This window comes from Siphateles boraxobius, unplaced genomic scaffold, assembly GCF_051911475.1.
Source record: "Siphateles boraxobius isolate OS27281-9 unplaced genomic scaffold, OSU_SipBor_1 6, whole genome shotgun sequence".
Lineage (NCBI taxonomy): Eukaryota > Metazoa > Chordata > Actinopteri > Cypriniformes > Leuciscidae > Siphateles > Siphateles boraxobius.
Genome location: NW_027509186.1, coordinates 27,225,340 through 27,247,117, shown reverse-complemented (window position 1 = coordinate 27,247,117; position 21,778 = coordinate 27,225,340). Strand labels below are relative to the sequence as shown.

The 21,778-nt window shown below is 37.4% G+C and overlaps 1 protein-coding gene across 1 annotated transcript in view; it reads right to left on the bottom strand.

Moving 5' to 3' along the window:
- Nucleotides 1–21,778, bottom strand: part of sorl1 (sortilin-related receptor, L(DLR class) A repeats containing) — a 55,751-nt gene that overhangs the window by 12,523 nt on the left and 21,450 nt on the right. The window contains exons 7-28 of the mRNA XM_077208548.1: nt 17,312–17,413; nt 17,032–17,201; nt 15,704–15,896; nt 14,810–14,927; nt 13,694–13,767; nt 13,150–13,238; nt 12,859–13,037; nt 11,784–11,970; nt 11,545–11,673; nt 9,674–9,759; nt 6,961–7,133; nt 6,243–6,374; nt 6,068–6,159; nt 5,736–5,982; nt 5,493–5,631; nt 4,624–4,797; nt 4,405–4,518; nt 4,191–4,313; nt 1,539–1,658; nt 1,310–1,435; nt 994–1,104; nt 766–897 (exon numbers count right to left, since the gene is read on the bottom strand). Coding sequence (XP_077064663.1) covers nt 766–897; nt 994–1,104; nt 1,310–1,435; nt 1,539–1,658; nt 4,191–4,313; nt 4,405–4,518; nt 4,624–4,797; nt 5,493–5,631; nt 5,736–5,982; nt 6,068–6,159; nt 6,243–6,374; nt 6,961–7,133; nt 9,674–9,759; nt 11,545–11,673; nt 11,784–11,970; nt 12,859–13,037; nt 13,150–13,238; nt 13,694–13,767; nt 14,810–14,927; nt 15,704–15,896; nt 17,032–17,201; nt 17,312–17,413 — 3,010 coding nt within the window. The remainder of the gene's footprint in view (nt 1–765; nt 898–993; nt 1,105–1,309; nt 1,436–1,538; nt 1,659–4,190; nt 4,314–4,404; nt 4,519–4,623; nt 4,798–5,492; nt 5,632–5,735; nt 5,983–6,067; nt 6,160–6,242; nt 6,375–6,960; nt 7,134–9,673; nt 9,760–11,544; nt 11,674–11,783; nt 11,971–12,858; nt 13,038–13,149; nt 13,239–13,693; nt 13,768–14,809; nt 14,928–15,703; nt 15,897–17,031; nt 17,202–17,311; nt 17,414–21,778) is intronic.

Sequence of the window (21,778 nt, the reverse complement as noted above, 5' to 3'; positions counted from 1 at the left end):
ATTACATGATGTGCTGATTAATTAAATTAAATGGAAAGTAAGTACATATTCTTGCAGAGATATTATAAATAAATTATGATAATAAGTTAAGATAATAAATTGTGGCAGATGAGAAAAAAGCAATAAACATTGCAAAAAGTGGCATAAGTAGTAGGTGGATTGCTTTATTTTTATACACATATAATTTAATAACAATTTATTAATAATATACACTCAAGCATTCAAAAGTTTGGAGTCTGTAAGATTTTTTTAAAGAAATTTCATATGATGTAAATTGTTCAAAAGACTTTTATACTGATTTATATTTCAATAAATGCTTTTCTTTTTAACTTTCTGTTTATCAAAGAATCCTCTAACCATCAAAGCATCCCTGTTTCCACAAAAAAATTAAGCAGAACAACTGTTTTAAACATTGATAATAAGACTCATAAGTTTTATGAGCACCAAATCAACATATTAGTATGACTTCTGAAGGATCATGTGACATAATGGCTTTGCCATCACAGGAATAAATTACATTTTAAAATATATTAAAATAGGAAACAATTATTTTAAATTGCAATAATAGGAATATCTTAAGGTATTTAAATTTGGAGCATAATTAAATACGTACATTATGAAATGTTTATTTATTACTATAATTAATTGCACTAACTTAACATATTAAATATAGAGTCTCAGTTAGAACACAAATGGCTTTTAGCTAATTCCTCTAGTGAACGGTTTATAATAATCACATTTCAGTTAGCAAATTGTTGGACTCACGGCAGCCAGCGTAGGTTGCGTCCTCATCAGATCCATCAGCACAGTGTCGTGTACCGTCACACACCAGAGACTGGAACAGACACTGCGCTCGGTTTCTGCACACAAACTCCATATAGTGCGCACAGAGGGGACCTGTAAGAACAGACCCTTATTATTACCTTTATCTAGTTTTAATGACAACACAACATAAAAAAACATTTGCAATTAAATAAATAAGGAAGCACATACCGCAGTTTTGCTCATCAGCGCCCCCTGGACAGTCCTCCACACCATTGCAGTGAGCACTAGCGGGCAGGCACGTGCCGTTATCGCACAAGAACCCGCTGCACTTTTCACGCCCTGCCGGACAAAACCAATAGATGTCAAATTACACAGAATCATACATGAGACTTTACATGATAAATGAGACTGTATGGACACTTATGTTATTTTTGGAGCTTGACAGAACATTTGCTGTTCAAAAATGCACTGTCTACTAAAAAAAAATTATCATATAGTTAACAGTGAAACAAGGGAGGTGAGTACAGCACTGTTTGTGACTGACCACACTGGGTAGGGTCCTCGTCTGAGCCGTCCTGGCAGTCATCATCTCCGTCACACACCCAGCGCTGAGGAATGCAGTGACCCGTGTGGCACTGGAAACTACTGCTCTCACATGTGTGGTGACCCACTTTATGAGACAAAAAGAGGAAAAGTAAAAAACTTTAAGTATGTATACGTGACATATTTCACTGCATATTTTATGCACCTGTGTGTAAATGAGTCTCTCTCACCAGTGCAGTTGGCCTCATCTGACCAGTCCCTGCAGTCGTTGTCCCCGTCACAGCGCCATGCGTCACGAATACACACGCCTCTTGCACAGGTGAACTCTCCCGGTCCACACTGGTGAGACTCTAAAAAGAAAGCAGATAAAATATGAGCACTCCATCCAAATTATTTTAACTGAACAAGATAAAACATACATACACAATATAGCTAAAAAAAAAGTCTTATTCTCTTAATATCTTGACTTTATTCTCAAAATATCTTGACTTGATTCTCTAAATATTTTGACTTTATTCTCTAAATAATTCGACTTTATTCTCAATTTTGTTGTGGTTGTGGTTCAGGGCATCCGTACAAACAAACACCCAGCGTTGCCAAATAGATTTAAAAGGTTTAAAGGGTTAGTTCACCCAAAATGGAAATTCTGTCAGTATTTACTCACCCTCATGTTGTTCCAATCCCGTAAAACCTTCGTTCATCTTCGGAACATGAATTTAGATATTTTTGATGAAATCTGAGAGCTAGATCGCTCCTCCATACTAGTCCATAGGCTTATTCAGGGATTGAAACTCGCCAGCCCCGAAAAGTCATTAAAGACATCGTTAAAATGGTCCAAGTGACTACAGTGGCTCAATCTTAAGTTTATCAAATGACAAGAATACTTTTTGTGCGCCAAAAAAAACAAAAATAACGACTTTCTTTCAACTATTCATTTCCTTCTCTGTGGGCCTCGAGTCAGTTCACTAGTGTAAAAGCGTAGAGCTTCTGTTGTTGTACGTCACACGCATCACCCACATGACCAACGTCGGCCAATAGTGAGCCTACGTGTGACGTAGCTCAACGCAATCATACTAAGTTAACTGACTAGAGGCCAACAGAGAAAGAAATGAATAGTTGAAATAAAGTCGTTATTTTTGTTTGTTTTTGCGCACAAAAAGTATTCTCGTCGCTTGATAAACTTAAGATTGAGCCACTGTAGTCACTTGGACTATTTTAACGATGTCTTTAATGACTTTTCGGGGCTGACAAGTTTCAATCCCTGAAGAAGCCTATGGACTAGTATGGAGGAGTGATCCAGCTCTCAGATTTCATCAAAAATATCTTAATTCGTGTTCCGAAGATGAACGAAGGTCTTACGGGATTGGAACAACATGAGGGTGAGTAAATACTGACAGAATTTTCATTTTTGGGTGAACTATCCCTTTAATGAAAAACGTAAATCTTGTTAGAAAATTAAAGGAACACGCCACCGTTTTTTGAAATAGCGGTCATTCACCGTCTCCCCGACATTTAGATAGGTGGGCAAACGCTTTTTTGTCTCAGTGCATGCATTGTCTTATTCTGGCAGTGCCGCTGCTAGCTTATCTTAGCAAAATGAATGGAATCCTTTGTTGCCGGATAACATGTCGTGAGTAAAAGTGATCCAAACAAAAACGAATTACTTCTCGTGGCCAGCGTACGAGTACAACGAGTACAAATAGCAATGCAGATTAAAACTAGGCGATTTCCTTGGCAGATATTGACTTAGGGAGATAGGGACTATATTGAGGTGAAGCACAGGCGAAGCACTGCTACTTGGGCACAGAGATATCAGGCAACACCTGAAATCCCCCAACTTCCGTCAACATACCGTCGTAAATATTAGCTGGCTATTTTTCCTACAGTAGACATAGTGAATGGCGATGAACATGGCGGATTTTGTTAGAAATGAAGAGGGTGACTTTTCAGACAGTCAAGATCTAGAACCATACCTCTACGAAACCAGAGTTTTCAGAAGAGGAGCTGCATGCTTTGGAAATAGAACGACAGGAGGAGGAGGTTGCAATCGCTCAACAGCCTGAGGACGTGAGGATGAGAGCCAACACGAACTGGTGGTGTGAGTGTGGGGGAATATGCCAACCTATGCTGACTGAAACAGAGCTTCTGTGCTGTAGCGAGTGGGACAAGGTACTACAATCGATGACCAGGCTCAACGTGTCAGATCAAGACAATTTGTATTTATATTAATTAAACATTTATACTCACAAACAGCAATATTAATAAAATAAAAATGTACAATTTTTTCCCATGAACATACACCACATAGACTTCCCTGAACTTCAAGTGTTCACAAATTAATCTTTTATTCAGATTTATTATTTCACTGAAACAAACAGTTGACAAATAAATTACATTAAAACAATTTTTGCTAATGGAGTTAAATTCAGAGCACTGTTATTTTCAGTTTTCATTTTAATTACGGTTTATGTATTAGTCGTTTTGTTTTTAGAAAAATATTTCTATTTAGCTTAAATGTTTTTGTTTCAGTTTTACCTAAAAACATATAACATTTCAATTTTTTTATTAATAAAAATCGATTACGTATATTATATTTTATTTTATTTCAGCTTTATTTCAATAACATTATTTAAAGTTTTAGTTGACAAAAACAACACTGATTCAGAGACACTATAAATATTTTTTTATCATAACATTTTCATATTTGCAAGATGGGGCGTGGTCTCTAAACTGGTCTGTAATGCGCTGTTAAGGAAACTTAATGATCAATTACAAAGAGCAATAAAATATCGCGATACCACTTAATTTTATACCAACAGCAAAATTCTCTTAGATATATCTTGAATATTGGATACATCACCAGGCTCTAAACACACGCATACCACAATGCTCCTCGTCGCTGTTATCTCCACAGTCATCCTCATGGTCGCACTTGAAGGCCAGTGGAATGCAGGAACCTGAGGCCACACAGCGGAACTGAACCGCAGGGTCACAGGAAGTGGAGGCTACAGAGAGAGAAAGACATGAAACTCAACATCCGTACATTAGTGTTGTTTTATATGAGACAGAGGTGGCGGGGCTGATGATGTCACTCACGGCACTCCTGCTCATCACTCATGTCGCCGCAGTCGTTGTCACTGTCACACTTCCAGATGCTGCTGATGCACTTCCCATTAGCGCAGCGGTGCTGGTTCGGCAAGCAGGTGTGCTCTGATGGGCAGCAGACAGAAAAACATCAATAAAATCAAACTTACTTCATAAAAATGATTTATGGTTTAGAGCTATAGATATCTGCCACTTTTGTTCCTGTCAGACCTGTCTTGACGCATGTATTATTGTGGAGCTGGTATCCACTGGGACACTGACACTGACGCTCTCCTGAGGGCAGGATGGTGCTGGAAACTCCGTCGGGACAAACACAGTGATGCTTGTTTCCAGGCTGGGGAAGACACAGAAGACTGCATGGCTGATCCACACAAGAATTCTGACCTACAGGGGAGAAACATTTTTTTTTAAAGAACTATTTTTATATTGTCAAAACAGATGTCTGTGGCTTTTAGTGTCTGTTAGGTTTAAGGCCATCAAAGTTATAGTTTACTGCTAAAAATACTCGAGAAAAATAGGCCTGGTATAGGACGCAACGGTTAATAATAATAATAATTTGTTACATTTATATAGCGCTTTTCTGGGTACTCAAAGCGCTTTACATTGAAGGGGGGGAATCTCCTCAACCAAGTTCATTTAGTTTTAGTTATTTGTGTACTTAAACTAAATGAAAATGATAAATGTTGTCATAATAAAATATGTTTTAAATATATATTTTTTATATATTTTTTATTGAAATTTAGGTTTATTTAATTTTAAGTGATAAAAACTTTTATATGGTTTTGGTTTTAGTTTTAGTTAACGATAATAACCCTGTGTTCTTGTCCACTAAAATGCAAGAACTACAATAAAAATCCCCCTCGCCCAATTATAAATATCACTAAGGAATTTACTGGAATTTATATATTTTTAAAAAAAAAAAGTTTTTATTTAGCATTCATCAATAACACAAGCTGACAAGTGTGGTTTTGTGGGGCTATTATATAAATTAAAGGCTACTGGCTATTACCCTTTCATGCGGTCTTTAATGGTGTATTTTCCATATGTTTCAGGAGGACTGTGTCTCCTTAAGAACTGACCTTTGTTCTTTCCCTTGTAGAAGATCTTGAGATCCATCACTCCTGTCAGTCTGCCCACTATCATCTCACTGTCTCGTGAGCCTGATTTTGGTGCTTTGAAGATTCCCATTCTAGACCAGTCATCCCAGTAAAGGTCATTCTACACCAACAAAGACCAGTTCAACAATGAGTATATGATTATCAAAGAAGGTTTGATAGAATACCAGTTGCAACATTCCCAGGCAGTGATAAGACTGGGCCTACCTTAAAAACAGCAATGGCATAAGGATGAGGCAGGCCTTCCATTACCACAGTGCGGTGGCCTCCGTTAAAGTCTGCTCTTTCAATGCGGTCTCCATATGCCTCCGTCCAGTACAGCCATGATTCATCTGCCGTTATGCCATTGGGCCAGCGAACTCCCTCGGACACGATGCAGGAGATGTTTGATCCGTCCATCCAGCTGCGGTAGACGCCCGCCGCGCGATCACCCCAGTCTGTCCAAAACATCAGGCTAAGAGAGACAGCACATGCAGCTTAGTACTCAGGGAGCAAAAGGACTGCTAAGGAAAACAAAGGGGATTATGGGAACACCGTACCTCTCTCCTGGCATGAGAGTCAGGGCTCGAGGCTGTTCCACCACTGAAGAGTTGACCAGAGTGCGTCTCAGGTCTCCTTCAGAGTTGGACACCTGGACAAGAGACGCTGTGAGGACGACTACATGAACGAATGTCTGTAACTGATGTTGCTGTAGTTGTTTTAACATTTGATTACCTCAATTTTTTGAGCACCGGCATCCACCCAATACAGCAACCGGCTGATGGGGTCAAATGACAGCGCCTCCACGTTTTGTAGGTCCTTTTTGACAATCACTTCTTGTCCGGAGCTTCCATTCAAACACAATCTCTATACAAAAACACACAAAATGCTTATAAATTGCATTTAAAATTTCTCTAAATAAATATACATATATATATATATATTTTTTTTTTTATGAAAAATTGTATAAAATTGGGGAAAATATTTTAAAAAGCTGATAATTATTTGTTATGGACCACAACTGAAATGTTAATATGTTGTAGTATATTTTATAATATAACATTAAAATTTAAAAATACTATGTCTTAATACAGTAAAAATAAGACACTAAGTGTAAAAATAAATAATTTTTAAATGCTTTAAATATTTATGCTTTAGGCATCACAACGTTATAATGCACAGCATGAAAAATGTATAATGATATTGAGATCTGCTATTTTACAGTTTAAAGATTACATTAAAGTGTCAATAAATTATAAGTGTTTTTAAAGATTAACTTTAGGCAGAGGTCATCTAAATATAACAAATAGGGGAAATAGATGTGATCAACTGAACACCAATTAAATATACAATATCTGCTAACACAATAAATAACAAATTCTCCAATATCAATCAATAATAACCAATATATGGAACCGATATATTGTGCATCCCTAAAAAGATGTTTATTCACCTGAATGGTGTCCAGCGAAATATCAGCCCAGTATAGGCAGTTCTTCTCATAATCAAAGTCCAACGCCACCGCCTCATGGAGACCCGAGAGGGGGAGCGGCTGGTCTGTACCTGTGGCCAGATCAAAGCGGTGGATGGAGTTCCTCACCGCATACAGGATAAATTCATTACTCTCTAGAAGAAGAAGAAGAAGAAGAAGAAGAAGAAGAAGAAGAAGAAGAAGAAGAAGAAGAAGAAGAAGAAGAAGAAGAAGAAGAAGAAGAAGAAGAAGAAGAAGAAGAAGAAGAAGAAGAAGAAGAAGAAGAAGAAGAAGAAGAAGAAGAAGAAGAAGAAGAAGAAGAAGAAGAAGAAGAAGAAGAAGAAGAAGAAGAAGAAGAAGAAGAAGAAGAAGAAGAAGAAGAAGAAGAAGAAGAAGAAGAAGAAGAAGAAGAAGAAGAAGAAGAAGAAGAAGAAGAAGAAGAAGAAGAAGAAGAAGAAGAAGAAGAAGAAGAAGAAGAAGAAGAAGAAGAAGAAGAAGAAGAAGAAGAAGAAGAAGAAGAAGAAGAAGAAGAAGAAGAAGAAGAAGAAGAAGAAGAAGAAGAAGAAGAAGAAGAAGAAGAAGAAGAAGAAGAAGAAGAAGAAGAAGAAGAAGAAGAAGAAGAAGAAGAAGAAGAAGAAGAAGAAGAAGAAGAAGAAGAAGAAGAAGAAGAAGAAGAAGAAGAAGAAGAAGAAGAAGAAGAAGAAGAAGAAGAAGAAGAAGAAGAAGAAGAAGAAGAAGAAGAAGAAGAAGAAGAAGAAGAAGAAGAAGAAGAAGAAGAAGAAGAAGAAGAAGAAGAAGAAGAAGAAGAAGAAGAAGAAGAAGAAGAAGAAGAAGAAGAAGAAGAAGAAGAAGAAGAAGAAGAAGAAGAAGAAGAAGAAGAAGAAGAAGAAGAAGAAGAAGAAGAAGAAGAAGAAGAAGAAGAAGAAGAAGAAGAAGAAGAAGAAGAAGAAGAAGAAGAAGAAGAAGAAGAAGAAGAAGAAGAAGAAGAAGAAGAAGAAGAAGAAGAAGAAGAAGAAGAAGAAGAAGAAGAAGAAGAAGAAGGCAAGAGGGTTCAGTTAAGAGATTTCGTTGAGCATTTCATCTCAAAACCACTGGCACTAAAATGGAGTAGTTCCTTACTAACAGCCTCCACTCATCTGGGAAGACTTTACATTTTTTATTTCATTGATAATCTTAAAAGAAATCGGATGGGACATCAGTCACATCACTTCCTTCTCCCGCTGCTTCAGATTTGAGCTTTCTGAAAGGGCCCCTTGTTTACTCCCAGCATCCTCTAGTTTGAGAGGCAAGCTATTCCCACTGGAGCGTGGTCAAGTGGCTGAGCACCACAATGCCAGAGAAAAGAGGCAGTCTAGATGGTGACGGCTCTTGAACAGCTCGGTGGGAAGATGGGCTTTTGATTACACTACAAACAATCCTAATTCGATTTTTAAATCCCATCTTTAGGACAGACTGTCCACATTACTGTATTCAATGTGTTAAAGGGATAGTTCACCCAAAAATATTGTTATTTACTAACCCTCATGTTGTTCCAAACTTGTATGAGTTTCTTTGTACACAAAATTTGTGTTCTCTGAACACAAAATAAGGCATTTTAAAGAACGTTGGTAACCAGACAGTTAATGGCACCCATTGTTTTCCATAGTATTTTATTTCCTACTATGGAAGTCAAAGCCATCCAATGACTGGTTACCAACATTCTTTAAAATATCAAATATCATAAAATATCCTAAATATCACAAAATATCATACAATTTTTAAAAATATACGATTTTTGGGTGAACTATCACTTTAAATCTATGAGGTGCCAGAGTACTGACTTAGGCATCATCTTGTACAACAACAGAGTAGCTTGCAATGCATCTGTCCATCATGACATATCACTGCGTCATGTTGAAGAATTACCTTATTTTACACATTTATGCATTTATTATGGACACACGTAAGTTGTAGACATTACTAAGATTTGTATAAGATATGTCACATTGTGTACTTAGAGTGAAATGCATTTCCAATGTATTTTTTATGTTTTTTGCTACCAAACTACTAAACGGAACTATGACGAAAAAATTAGATCAAGAGAAAAAGTGAAGAGGTCTAACATTATTCTATATCTTGCATCTGCATACGGTTACTATGTCTAAAGTGAAAACAAACGACTACATAACACAGCATTTCGAAAAAGGCCACCAGTGAAAAACAAGATGTTTTAGCTTCAAGATGAAAAAAAAAATCAAGATAAAGATATAAATCTCATTTAAAATTTGGTCAGTTTTGATGTTTTGGTTAATGCTGTGGTTGTTAAGTTGACAAGAACTAACAATGAAAACTACTTCTATAACTTACAGTTAAGTCTTGTCTTACCATATATTTGTTGATGAAAGTTCTTTGATGAATAGAAAGTTCAAAACAAAAGCATTTATTTGAAATAGAAATCTTCTGTAACATTATAAATGTCTTTACTGTCGCTTTTGATCAATTTAATGCATCTTTGCCTAATACAAACTTTTAAAAGAAATCTTACAGACCATAATCTTTTAAACAGTATTCATAAGTTCTGTTTTATAAGTTTGAGGCCATGTTATGAACTGTGACTCTAGAACTTCCTGTTGCATCCCATAGGACTGTGTGGTGTTCCATAAAAAGAGCTCAGATAAGATGATTGCGTAAGCTGAGGAGGAGGTTCTTACTGTACCTCCCACAGGACAGGGCAGCATTTCTCCATCCAGCCGAGCTTCAACATCTCCCCCGCTGCAGCTGTCTCCAGACACCTTCCTGTACCTAAAGCGTCAGATCACAACTTGACATCAGTGGAAATCATCTTTGAAATTTCAATTTTCTCTTCTTGAAGAAATTAGTTCAAAAAGTTGACACTAGGTGATGCTGTAATTACACATCAATTCTGGCTTTCATATGAATTCACCTCTTGCTATCTTGATGCTTAGGTAACATTTTGAGAAGTACCAATCAATGTTCCGAGCTTATTTGAAAATGCTGATTCTAGTTTTGTAGGAAATTAAATAAATAACCACATAAATACAAGGACCAGCGGTACTGGTGGATTTTCATGAGCACAAGAATCATTAAATATCTTTATCAGCACAGACCTATGTTTTCTTAAACATGCTCTTAATGGGCAAGCAAGTTTTTAGAGTGTTAAATCTCAGCTGTAATTCCCCGTTATCCCTTTAAATAAATCTAGATTAAGTTCCACAGTGAAATACAAAAGGTAAATAACATATACTCTCCTGAATGTAAAAAATTAAAAAATATAAAAATGGATGATAACAGATACAGTACTAATATATTGACCATCCCTAAATAATCATAATTAACATTACTTCCCCATTTTCCCAGAAATCATTAATATAATTGTAATTAACCTCCACCAGCTCACATCTCAACTGACTGAGCAAGAGATCTCAAATCATCCAGCTAAATTCGGTTCATGTCCATGTTCTATATAAATCCTCTCCTCTGGACTGCAGATAATTAGAGGAGAGATGCATGGTGACACAGCAGTGGCAGATCTAATAATGCTCCCAGGCTGCTGCTGCTGCTGCTGATGGTGGCAGCGGCTAACAATCCGTATCCAGGAGGACACAAAGCCTATAATGAGGATTCACCCCTTTGGACTCTCTTTTGTTTCGCTGTTTTACAGCACTGAATCACAGCCGATGTGATTTGGCTTCATAGAGAGAAAAATAATCTTTAAAGCGACCTCTACAATCTAATAATAATAATAATAGTAAGCTCGAAAAATATATATATTTTGTAAGTATCCACTTCATTTAATATAACAAAACTAATGTTGATAATCAGCCAACTCATTTCAGAAGTTACATAAAATACATATAATTAAATTTTCAGAAAATAAACAATCTAGTAGAAGTCTTATCTTGACGAGATGATATTTATCTGACAAAGTATATTAGTGACAAGGGGGAAAAAACTAATTCAATTCGCTCTGGTTCAGTATTGTAAGATAATACAATATTTGAATATGTTTTAATTGGCAATACACTAACGTTCAAAAGTTTAGGGTCAGGAAAATATTTGTTTTAGAAATGTTTTAGAAATAAGTCTCTTATGCTTACCAAAGCTACAATTTACAAAAAAAATACAGTAAAAAAGTAATATTGAGAAATTGTATTAAAATTTAAAAGAACTATTTTCTGTTTTAATGTATTTTAAAATTTTATTTATTATTGTAATGCAAAGCTGAATTTTCAGCATCATTACTCCAGTCCTCAGTGTCACATGATCTTTCAGAAATCATTCTAATATGCTTATATTTCTTCTTATTATCAATGTTGAAAACAGTTGTGCTGCTTAATATTTTTGTGAAAACTAATACATTTATAAGAATTCTTTGAGAAATAAAAAGTTCAAAAGAACAGCATTTATTTGAAATAGAGATCTTTTGTAACATTATAAATGTCTAAACTGGAACTTTTGGTTAATTTAATGCATCCTTGCGGAATAAAATTATGGACACCAAACTTTTGAACGGTAGAGTATATAATCATAATGGTTGTTAGCAAGGATGGATAACCACATTCTCACCCTTTGCTGCGACGGTAAGTTGAGCCCACCGGACAGGGAACTGGTGGGGCATACAGGTTTCCAGAAAACTCAGGATCAGGTACGCACACCTCGAGAGACAGATCCTCGCTCAGCTTAAACCCGTAGTCACTGGAAACAGAGAGAGATGAACAAATAAAACAGAGAAAATTGATTGCATATTCAGGTGAAGACACTGGCAACATGAGATAAATGTAGACCGAGGGAGTCTCCGCTCATACCACTCATAGTCCTGGCGAGTGCAGGAGCAGTTGGACAGAGTGACGGGCCTGTCGAAGTCCTCGCCGTTGAAGCAGGTGGCGTGAGGAGAGCGGCGCTTGTACACCATCTCTCTGCCGAGCAGACAGCCATTTCCTCTCTCGTCAGAGGGAGACCACCGTTTATAGTCGCCCTCCGAGCACGGCACACCTAAGCACACATAACCTCACATGTAAAACCACAAAAAGGACAGTTTGCCAAAACAAACTTGGAATTTCAGCTTGACAAACCATTGACTGAAAATATAAAAAGACTTAAATGTAAAGGTTATTTACTCCTGATATACTTGAAACACTTGATCTATTCAGTGTTAAGTGTTGGATAATAGTGTACATATAACATTGCAAGTGTGGTTGATTGGATGTTAGGCAGTTGCTAGGGCATTCTGGGTGGTTGCAGGGGAGTTGCCCACCGTTTTTGCTAAACAATTGTTTTGTGGTTGCTATACTGATGCAATGGTGTTCAGAGTGGCTCCTTGAAGGGATAGTTCACCCAAAAATAATTTACTTAATTTACTCACCCTCAAGTTGTTCCAAACCTGTATGAATTTCTTTCACAACTTGGAACAACTTGACGGTGAGTATATGATGACAGAATTTTAATTTTGGGGTGAACTAACCCTTTAAAAATTAAGTAATCATTTACTCAACCTGTTGCTGGTATAATGCTGTATGCCCTTCATTCTTTTATGGACCACAACATTTTTTTTTTTAAAAGAGCTTTCTGTGATACTTCTGCATCTTTTTTTAAAAGCTTGATGCTGGTCACTATTCACTGCCATTATATGGACGAGCACAAGCGGGACATTTTTTAAAAATCCTTCTTTTGTGGTCCATTAAAGAAAGAATGGCATTCGGCATTAGAACAACACCAGGGTGAATAAATAATTACTTATTTTTTTAAGAGTTTAAAAACTCATTTATTACTGTTTGTATAGAGTATTCAGGTTGGCTGATTGCTAGATGTTGTGGGTAGTTATAAAGTGGTTGCTAGGGTGCTTTGAGTGGTGTACCAGTTATAAGTGCATTGTTCTCTTACCAAGCACACTACTAGCGTTGACCTGCACAATGAGCCAGCTGTGTTTTTGGTCTGCATAAGAGCCGAAGACAGTGAAGATGGTGCTCTTCTCACCCGGTTCAGTCAGGAGTTGGTACACATATACCTCCTGCTCTGAGAACTGGAACTCCTTCCAGGTTTCCCCCTCATTAGTACTGAATCTGAGCCAGCAAAAGACAAGACACAGCTATCAGTAACATCCTAAAGCCGGATAATACTCAGACAGATTTTACTAAAAGAACAGCGACATTAGAGCCTTAAATGCTAACTGACTTTAGTGTTTTGGTGGAGCCGCCCTGCGCGATAGCCATCAGGATCCCTCCGTGATCTCCCCAGGTGTAGAAATGAGGACCAGTTAGGGCCTACAGAACACACATATCTGTTACATGGAACAACACACGCTGCTATGCTTTTCAAAAAGTCTGGGAATATAATAAGTGCTATTGTACTGGGCAGCAGTGTTGAACACCATTTTATTTAAGGGGGAACCAATGGCATTCTGGCTCAAATGGTGCCCTAGGTAAGATAATACATGACCGAAAAAGTCCTTAATATAAGATAGGATAGTCTAGAGAAAGGGGAAATGGGTTCAAATACTGACTTAACATTTAAAAGCAACAAAAGTTAAACCAAAGTGTTGCAATATTAAAAGTAATTAAAAATAAAAACCTCAAACAGGAGAAATGAAAGTAAAATATATAAAATAAATCACTTATTAATTGAATTAATTAATCACTTGGATAATACTCAGTCAGATTTTGGAAGTTGCAGACTATCACGGAGAAAGGCCCTAGTGTGTCATAAAACTAGTTCTCACCTCTCTCCACCTGACCCCTGCGCTGCTGGATACATACACATTGGGTTTATTGGCCAGATTCTTTCCCACAGATCCTGTACAGAAAAAAAGTAGAGAGGAAGATAGATGACAGTCAATATTTACACAGCATCTGGTGTCATATCTCAGAGGTCCCAAATGATATCAGGTGACCAGCTGACAAAAAGATAGCGTTAAATACAAATGTAAATGAGGTATTTATGTGCTATGAAGTAAACCGAATGAGAAATGGTCACAAGCGCACCTGACCACAATATAATTGCTAATAATGAGTCCCTGAAAACAGTGAAAACCAGCCTACTCAAGATTCAGATCAAAATAGCAGGACATTAGCACAAACAAAGAGAAACAAACCCAGCAAAAAAACAAGAAACAAAGTGTTTCTGTCAGATGCTTAAATCTTGCCACTGTGACAAAACGCCCAGACACGGATTCTGTCTGTCACCTCATGTTTCGCAGCCCTGAAATCAGAACCCTCGTTGTCCTTTTCTCGAAGACATTGTCATTAATTAATTTGGTGTGTAATATACTTCATTTACATTAATCTACTTAAGAGATATGGAGCACTTAACCTTTTTTTGCAATGAGAACAATGTTGAGGTGGCGAGGCAGCTCTCGGCTGGCTGAGTCGACGAGTGCGAGGGTGTGTTTGTATGTGATAATTAGCCAGTGGGTGAAGTACAAATAATTATCACATCTGCGCTGGAGCGATAGCAGCCGAAACGGGCAGACATTTTCACAAGCCTCCTGTGCCTCTCATCTTCATGCATGCACATTATCTAATAATCATTTAATTAAAGGTTTGGCCGTGGCTGGCAGAAGGAGTTAGAGGGATACAAGAGGAAGGAAGTGCCTTCCAAACAGTGCAAAGAGGGCAAAAATCAATGTTTTCTGCCAGGCATGAACTCAAGAAGTCGGGTTCATGCATTTGCTCCCTATCATTACAGTGTGTACCGCATTCTCTGAAGGGACCTATATGTACTCGGTTAATAAGAGCAGAGCAACAAAAAGAAATACACTGAAGTGCTAGTATTTCCTCTTTCTTGCACATACGAGAGGTGTTTAACCACAAAGCAGAGAGGCGGTCATGTGGCCTACCTGTTGCCATGATGAGGCCAGGTGCAGACTCTTTAGACAAAATAGGGATCCTGCGCAGCTGAATATTCAGCAGCTGACTCCACCGCTGGACCAAGTGCAGGGAACAGCCATTGTCCAACTGGGAGATGGAGAGGGGGGTGAGAGAGAAATAGTAAGTATGGTAATGCTAAAGATAAAAAGAACACAAACAGCTCAGCGCAAGCATTAAAAAAAATTCTACTTCCTGCTGCAATTGAAAAACTTGCTACACTAACTTACATTTTGCAAACACAAAACCACAGTGTCATAAACACATCTTTGGTGTCACGTATACAAGAAGCATGCAAAAAGTGAACATGGTGGGGATGAGCACAATTTAAAGGGGTTTATTTTAATTCATTTTTATTCAAATTTTTTTTTTATTTGACAAAAGAATATATACATACACACAGTATACATACATACATACATACATACATACATACATACATACATACATACATACATACATACATATATATATATATACACACACATATACACAGTATATATACCAAAAAATTTAAATTACTAGTCAATCATGAATACATGAATACTTGTAACAGTGGCATTTTGGGTAGCGAATGGTCTGAATGGTTAGAGGGAGATTGCAACTTGTGCTGAAGAGCAAATAATGAGTTTCAAGGGCAAATCTGTATAGAAAGAGCGTCCACACAGGATGTGCTCTGATGTGTAGCCGAATGGAAGCTAAATGAAATGGATCAAAACACAGGGGTCACAAGGATCACACTTTTACATGTTGGACCATTATTTACAAATGAGAAAGCCACAAAACAGTGAAATCCTCCTTACTCCTGAGTACTCGGCTGATTTATCTAGTACCAAAGTAGCCAAAATGACCAACATCCCTAATACCTGGCAGTCTATTGTTCCTCCCAGGCTGTCAGCCTCAGGTGGCTGCAGAAGTTCCCAGGTTCCTCCTTTATCATACGTGATGACTGATCGCATGTTGTCCTCGGTGACTGATCCATTGATCAGAGTGGCCACAAACACACCCCTAAGCCCCTCGACCCGGTGGAGATCTGCAAACGGCTCGTTGGCGAAGTACCTTTCAAATACACAAACAGAAAAAATTAATGTGCCATGCCATTCATATTTGCCAAGAGAGGCGCTCTTTGTAAATGCCAATGGCACGCGAGCCAAGCGCATCTCATCTGCATTCCGCACTGCAGTAATTGCGTCTCTGCTCTCAGGCGGCCGTGCTGAGCTCAGTGGTTTGGCTGTGGGTGAGATCCCGCTCTGCCGCAGAGTAAAACAATAGCATGTCCTTGGGAAGCCGTGTAGGAATGATGGATTGCTTTTCTACTGACAGTGTGAGTGGAGGGACCGGTGGGAGAAGACATAGTTCTTGCAATATAGAGACGGGACCTCACTAACCTGCTTATGGGTTAAGACGTGCAGAGCCAAAAACGGATTTACAGCACCGATGAGGGGTCGTCACTAAACCGAGAAGAGTTCAAGTAAAGGTGACGAGACCCAGAGCTGCGTAAGACTGGGGCTTAATGTGAATTATTGAAGTGGGATGTGATCCGTCTCAACATGGTTGTTGGCTCTCAGGCACTGTTCACACCTGGTATTAAAATGCGTTTTGGTCGATCGGATCACAAGCAGACGAGGCAGACACATACCCATTTAAACCTGGTCTTTTAATCTGTCTCTTTTGTCCACTATCGACCACTTCTGTCCTGATTACTTCTAGGGGACGGTCTATGGGTGGGTAAATGATTGTGGGCTTTTTTTTCAGATCTTTCCATCTAATGGACAAATTAAGCTTGCGCAATTTATATATGAATTTACATTTATTACAGACAAAAGTTTCTGAGGCAGAGTGTAAACGTGAGGTCATATTTAGTTAACCTGCAAAAATGTTGGACCCAGTGTGCAAGCACCTTACCTTGGGCCTTTAAGTTTTAGACCCTGTTTTAGACCCAGCCTTGTTGAGCATAAGAGACTTCGAACACACTTTTAAGAATGAGATCAAAACCATTGACCTCTAAGGCAATACAAAGCATTAAGCATTTAGGAGTAGGGTTAGGGATATGATTGTTGAACAGAACTGTTGTTCCAGGACCAACAAACAAATGTCCTTCTTGGGTAAATCACAGTAATGGTCACCGTGTCTGTGGACAAGCAGTGTTTAGCAGCTCAAACAAATGCACACACACTGTGATGTTCAACTGTACCTGATAAGCGTGTTGCTCCCAGAGCCATCAGGGCTAAAGTACAACACATTCTCTAGGGACAGAGAGAAGGACAGGCCCTGTGTGTCGGAGATGTACAGGTGCGTAACACTATTATTGTGGTTCACACACACGAACACCTGGTCCTCAGAAGCATCTGCTATGTAGTACTCCTGGCAGAGAGTGGAGAGCAGGGAATCGCATTAGACAGGTAAACAACATGAAGCTTTAAAAGTCATGGCCACAAATCTACCCGAGACTAAACGAAGCTGACGGCACTCACCGTGATAGGGTGGCGGGTGTTAAACTGAGCTGCTCTCATTGGCTGCCGGTTGTAAGAAACCCACAGCTGGACAGACTGAGACTCATGGCTCCCAAACAATGTCTGTGGAAACACATTAACGATGAGATTAACCATCCCAAATAAAGATCATATATTACAATTTGTCAAATCAGAGATTGAGCAATAATACATTTTATGGCCTATACTGAAACTGTTTATTTTAACATTTATATGTAATATTTATATCTAATGACACAATAACTATATGGTCAATAAACTACGACATAAGCCTTTTCAATATTTTATTATTAATAATGTATTAATTTAATAACATTAACATACATTTTATTACATTTTTTTTTTATAATCTTCTCTATTGCAGTAATAGCATTATATTTATGCAGAGATGTTTTGGTAACTGAATGTTAAATTCTTTTATTTATGCTTTTATTTAAAATGTATATTTTTATATTTAACATTTAAAATGTAATATATAAAACTTTATATTAAATACAAGTATTAAAGTTTTTAAATTAATATTTAATCATTAGAATGATTCAATTAAATAAATAAAAAACTGAGTACACATCCAAACAATAAATGAAATCATCTACTATTCAAGTGAACAGTTAATCGATCGAGTCGAAAAATGTGAACATCTGCATGTAAAAAAAATTTGGCGGGGTTAAACAGATTTTCATTATATATCTAGTTCAAATGCAGCAACAAGGTGGTTTGTTTTCCAATGCTACACAAAACGGGGACTTGTTGCAATAAAAATTACTAAAATTAAACCGCAGAGAGTCATAAATATTTTAAAAGGTAATCTAATACCATCAGCTACCATAAACCATGGCATTTCACTATAAACGAGGTCTGAATGGCAGACAATATTAGCATGGAAAACATGCTCCATCAGCACTGTATTCACTAGGGTCCTGTACCTGATATCACTTAATAAGGACTACTGGGGATTTGTCAGTCACTCATTTGTACTTCTAAAACTGCTGGTTTTCCAAAGATAAAAGAGATGGAAAGCTGGTGCTAGCAGCACTAGTCTAGTCAGTGTCCCAGCAACCTAGATATGTCTCTGTCTAGCATTGTCTTAAATGAGCAATGCGTCATGAAGGGATGAGTACTATCACTCGTTCTTCCCATCTTGAAATCTCTCTTTTGCTTTTTCCCCTCAGGAAATCAAAGCTTCAATCAATTTTGAAGATCAGGCTCCTCAATCAGACTTTCCCTTGTACTGTCACTATAATCAAGCCATGGGTAAATAAGAGTTACTTACATCAGGTTCACAAAGCCCCAATAACGCAGAAAAACGAGCTGTAAAATACAGTCTCACAATAATAAACAGATTACATACAATCAGACAAAAGCTGTGAGATACAAAAGATATGTCTGAAACCACTTAGTCAAAACCCCTCATTCAATATACAGTACATAGTGAATGAGGGAATTCAAATGACAAAAAACTACTTGAAATCTGATCAGGCCATTCAGACTGAAACTCAATTTCAAAAACTGCTTCTTTAAAATTATCAGATTTCAAAGCAATTGTTTTCTTGCCGTGTAGACAAGTAAACTAATTTGCCTAAAAATCAGATTTTTGCTGCATGCCCAAACTAAGCCAAAGACACCATTAGAGTGTGTTTGATTTAGAGTGTACTGTGATAAAGGCAGTAATCGGAATAAAAGCAAATTATATTGATTATATTGCAGGGCCAAAATTGATTGCAAGATGGATGGAAGAAGTAACAGGTAAAAACAGGGCAAGGGATTTACTGGGTCAGTGTAAGCACAACAGGAAGACAGCCTATTACATACAAGTGTATTTATAAGCACCATCATCCTGAATAACAAGTTTAACCACTTCCTTGTTTAAAGGCACAAAGGTTCAGTGTTTTCCTTCTCAGCTCTCCGCACTGCCTCGTTTTTAGTCACACCATTCATGGTATTGATTTATTTCGCTGTTAACGGCTGTCTCCAGGAACAGACTGCAGTGTTGTGGAAGGAGCCAAAACACAATCTGGCATTAGAGAGCAAAGACGAAGGAGATCTCTCGAAAACAGACGTGTTGCGGGAGAGCTTAAGAGAGCAAAGTGTGTGATAACAACAATCAAATCACAAAGCTGCAACAATAATACCATAATACCATGTTATAGTGTAACCAATATATTACATACATACTGGTTTTAAAAAATTACTGATTAGCTTATAAATTATTGAATATTTTATATAAATAAAGATTTAAACATAAACATGAAATATTAAAAATGATTTGTAGTATACTTTGGCTATATTTGAAAATACATAATTTATTGTATACACACTATACAATTGATTATGTATTAAAAAATTCTAGCCAATTAAATATTTCAGATTTTAGAGTAAAATATAATCTGGAAATCACACATTTAAAACTGTCTGAATCTTATTATTATATTTATATGGTATTTTTAGGAAAACATTTTAAATAAGACATGGAAATTTTAACCGTAATTATAATTTGTCTAGTTTTGCTCACCTCTATAAATATAATATAATATAATATAATATAATATAATATAATATAATATAATATAATATAATATAATATAATATAATAAATTCATTTAAAAAAAACACCACATCGTACTGTCACAAATTAAGCCGCAAATAAATTGTATTTCGATAGCATCATAACTGCCACCTTCCAGGAAGGTGCCGAGTTGCTACACAGGGGGATGCACAGTGTTTTTGTGTGATTGAGCTGTTAACCAATCCTGTCAGGTGGTCAGAGGTCGTAAACTTTCCCCCAAGGTTCCATCTTGACATCTTTGATCCAACCTTCAATTTTAGCTCTTACAGAATCATTAGGCATTTACAGGCAGTTATCCACAAACAGCTCCTCTGAGAAAACTGTCCTCTCTCATTCTGCTGCCATTCCATCCAAGTGTCCCTGATTACAAACTTGACAGCAAAATTCGCCTATAAAAGCCTTCTATTCTTACATGGCAACATGAATGGCATAGATCCTGGCACAGCCGGCTGAATGAATATTTGGCTTTGGAGTCACTTTGCCTTCTTTATGGAGAAAGCATTTATCTCTGGAACAACAGCCGTACTGTGCTGGCAGTCTCTCTCATTGCTTAGTCTGGAAGAGAGATCTGACTTTCAAGCATGAGTTAGAATGTGTAGATGTAGCAATGTTGAAGAACACAGTCTGGGAAGTTCTGCATTCCATAGTGTCACAGCAAAAAGTAAATAATATTTTGTCCAAGTTGTGAGTTTGCAGTCTGCAATTAAAAGATAATCTAAACAATAAAACTTGCTATTACTATGTTTTATTATGTATTTGCTAGCAGCATCCAAAAATAGATAGGCAGTGCAAAGAATAAAATACTACTTTGAGTCGGTTCTTTTAATGAATCAGTCAAACCAACTTACAAACTTTGGGTTTGGCTGTTTGCAGCGATAAATTTAACCCTTCGTGTATTACAGCATTAATCCTCATTTGAAGCAGTCTAATTGAACCCATCAAAACGGTTATCAAACTGACATCCGATTCACTTACTGACAGGATGTTTATGGAAATGTGAGGTTAAAGATCTACATTCATAAAAGTTTTGTTATGAATGGTATTTTAATTAAACGCATTAAATTGAGACCACTTTAATGCCTACTGACACGCCAAGATCGTGTTTAAAATCTCTTCACCTTCTCCCATGAGCATCTTTCTTTATCGAAGTTCAGATTACACCCTGAAACCAGGTTATCACTAAAGCAGCTTGCAGGGCTACAGGGAGGTGAGGATGTGAAAAGAGAAAAGACTTAATTATTATTAAAGATCTCTATGACATTGTGGATAAATCCCTCAGATGAGAGGGCCTTGGTTTCCACGGCTTTAATTAGTCTTAGAAGCTTCTCACTGCCAAAGGCTCTTGTGATATTCATTATGGTAATCCTATTAGCCGGGCTGCAGATAGAGGGACTCAACACAATGAGAGCAAAAGAGTGAGTCAGAGAGAGACACAGTGGCGGAAAGAGAAGAGGGTAAAAAACTGAAAAAAGGGAGAAAAAGACTGACATCAATGTCGTCCGAATGGCAAGACTTTGGATATGTTCCAAAACCTAGTGAACGGCCTCACTGCCTACTATCTACATAAACAGCATCCTAACTAACATGGCATCTCAAATTACTAATTTAGAACGTTACACGAGCAGCATCTCACAATAGCTTGTTTGCATATGACGTCACGTCACCGCGTTGCTACGGCGCGAAATGCAGATGGAGGGCAGGAAGTGATTTGCTATATTTAGGAAGCACTATAACAAACTCAAAATGCCTATGTTTTGTGTCGTTTATGGTTGCTCAAATCGATCAAACCGAGAAACCACAAGGAGTTTTTATCGTGTACCAAAAGTTGTTGTTCATAAGGGGGAAAAATGCAAGAAATTGACAGAAAAACGCCGGAAAAAATG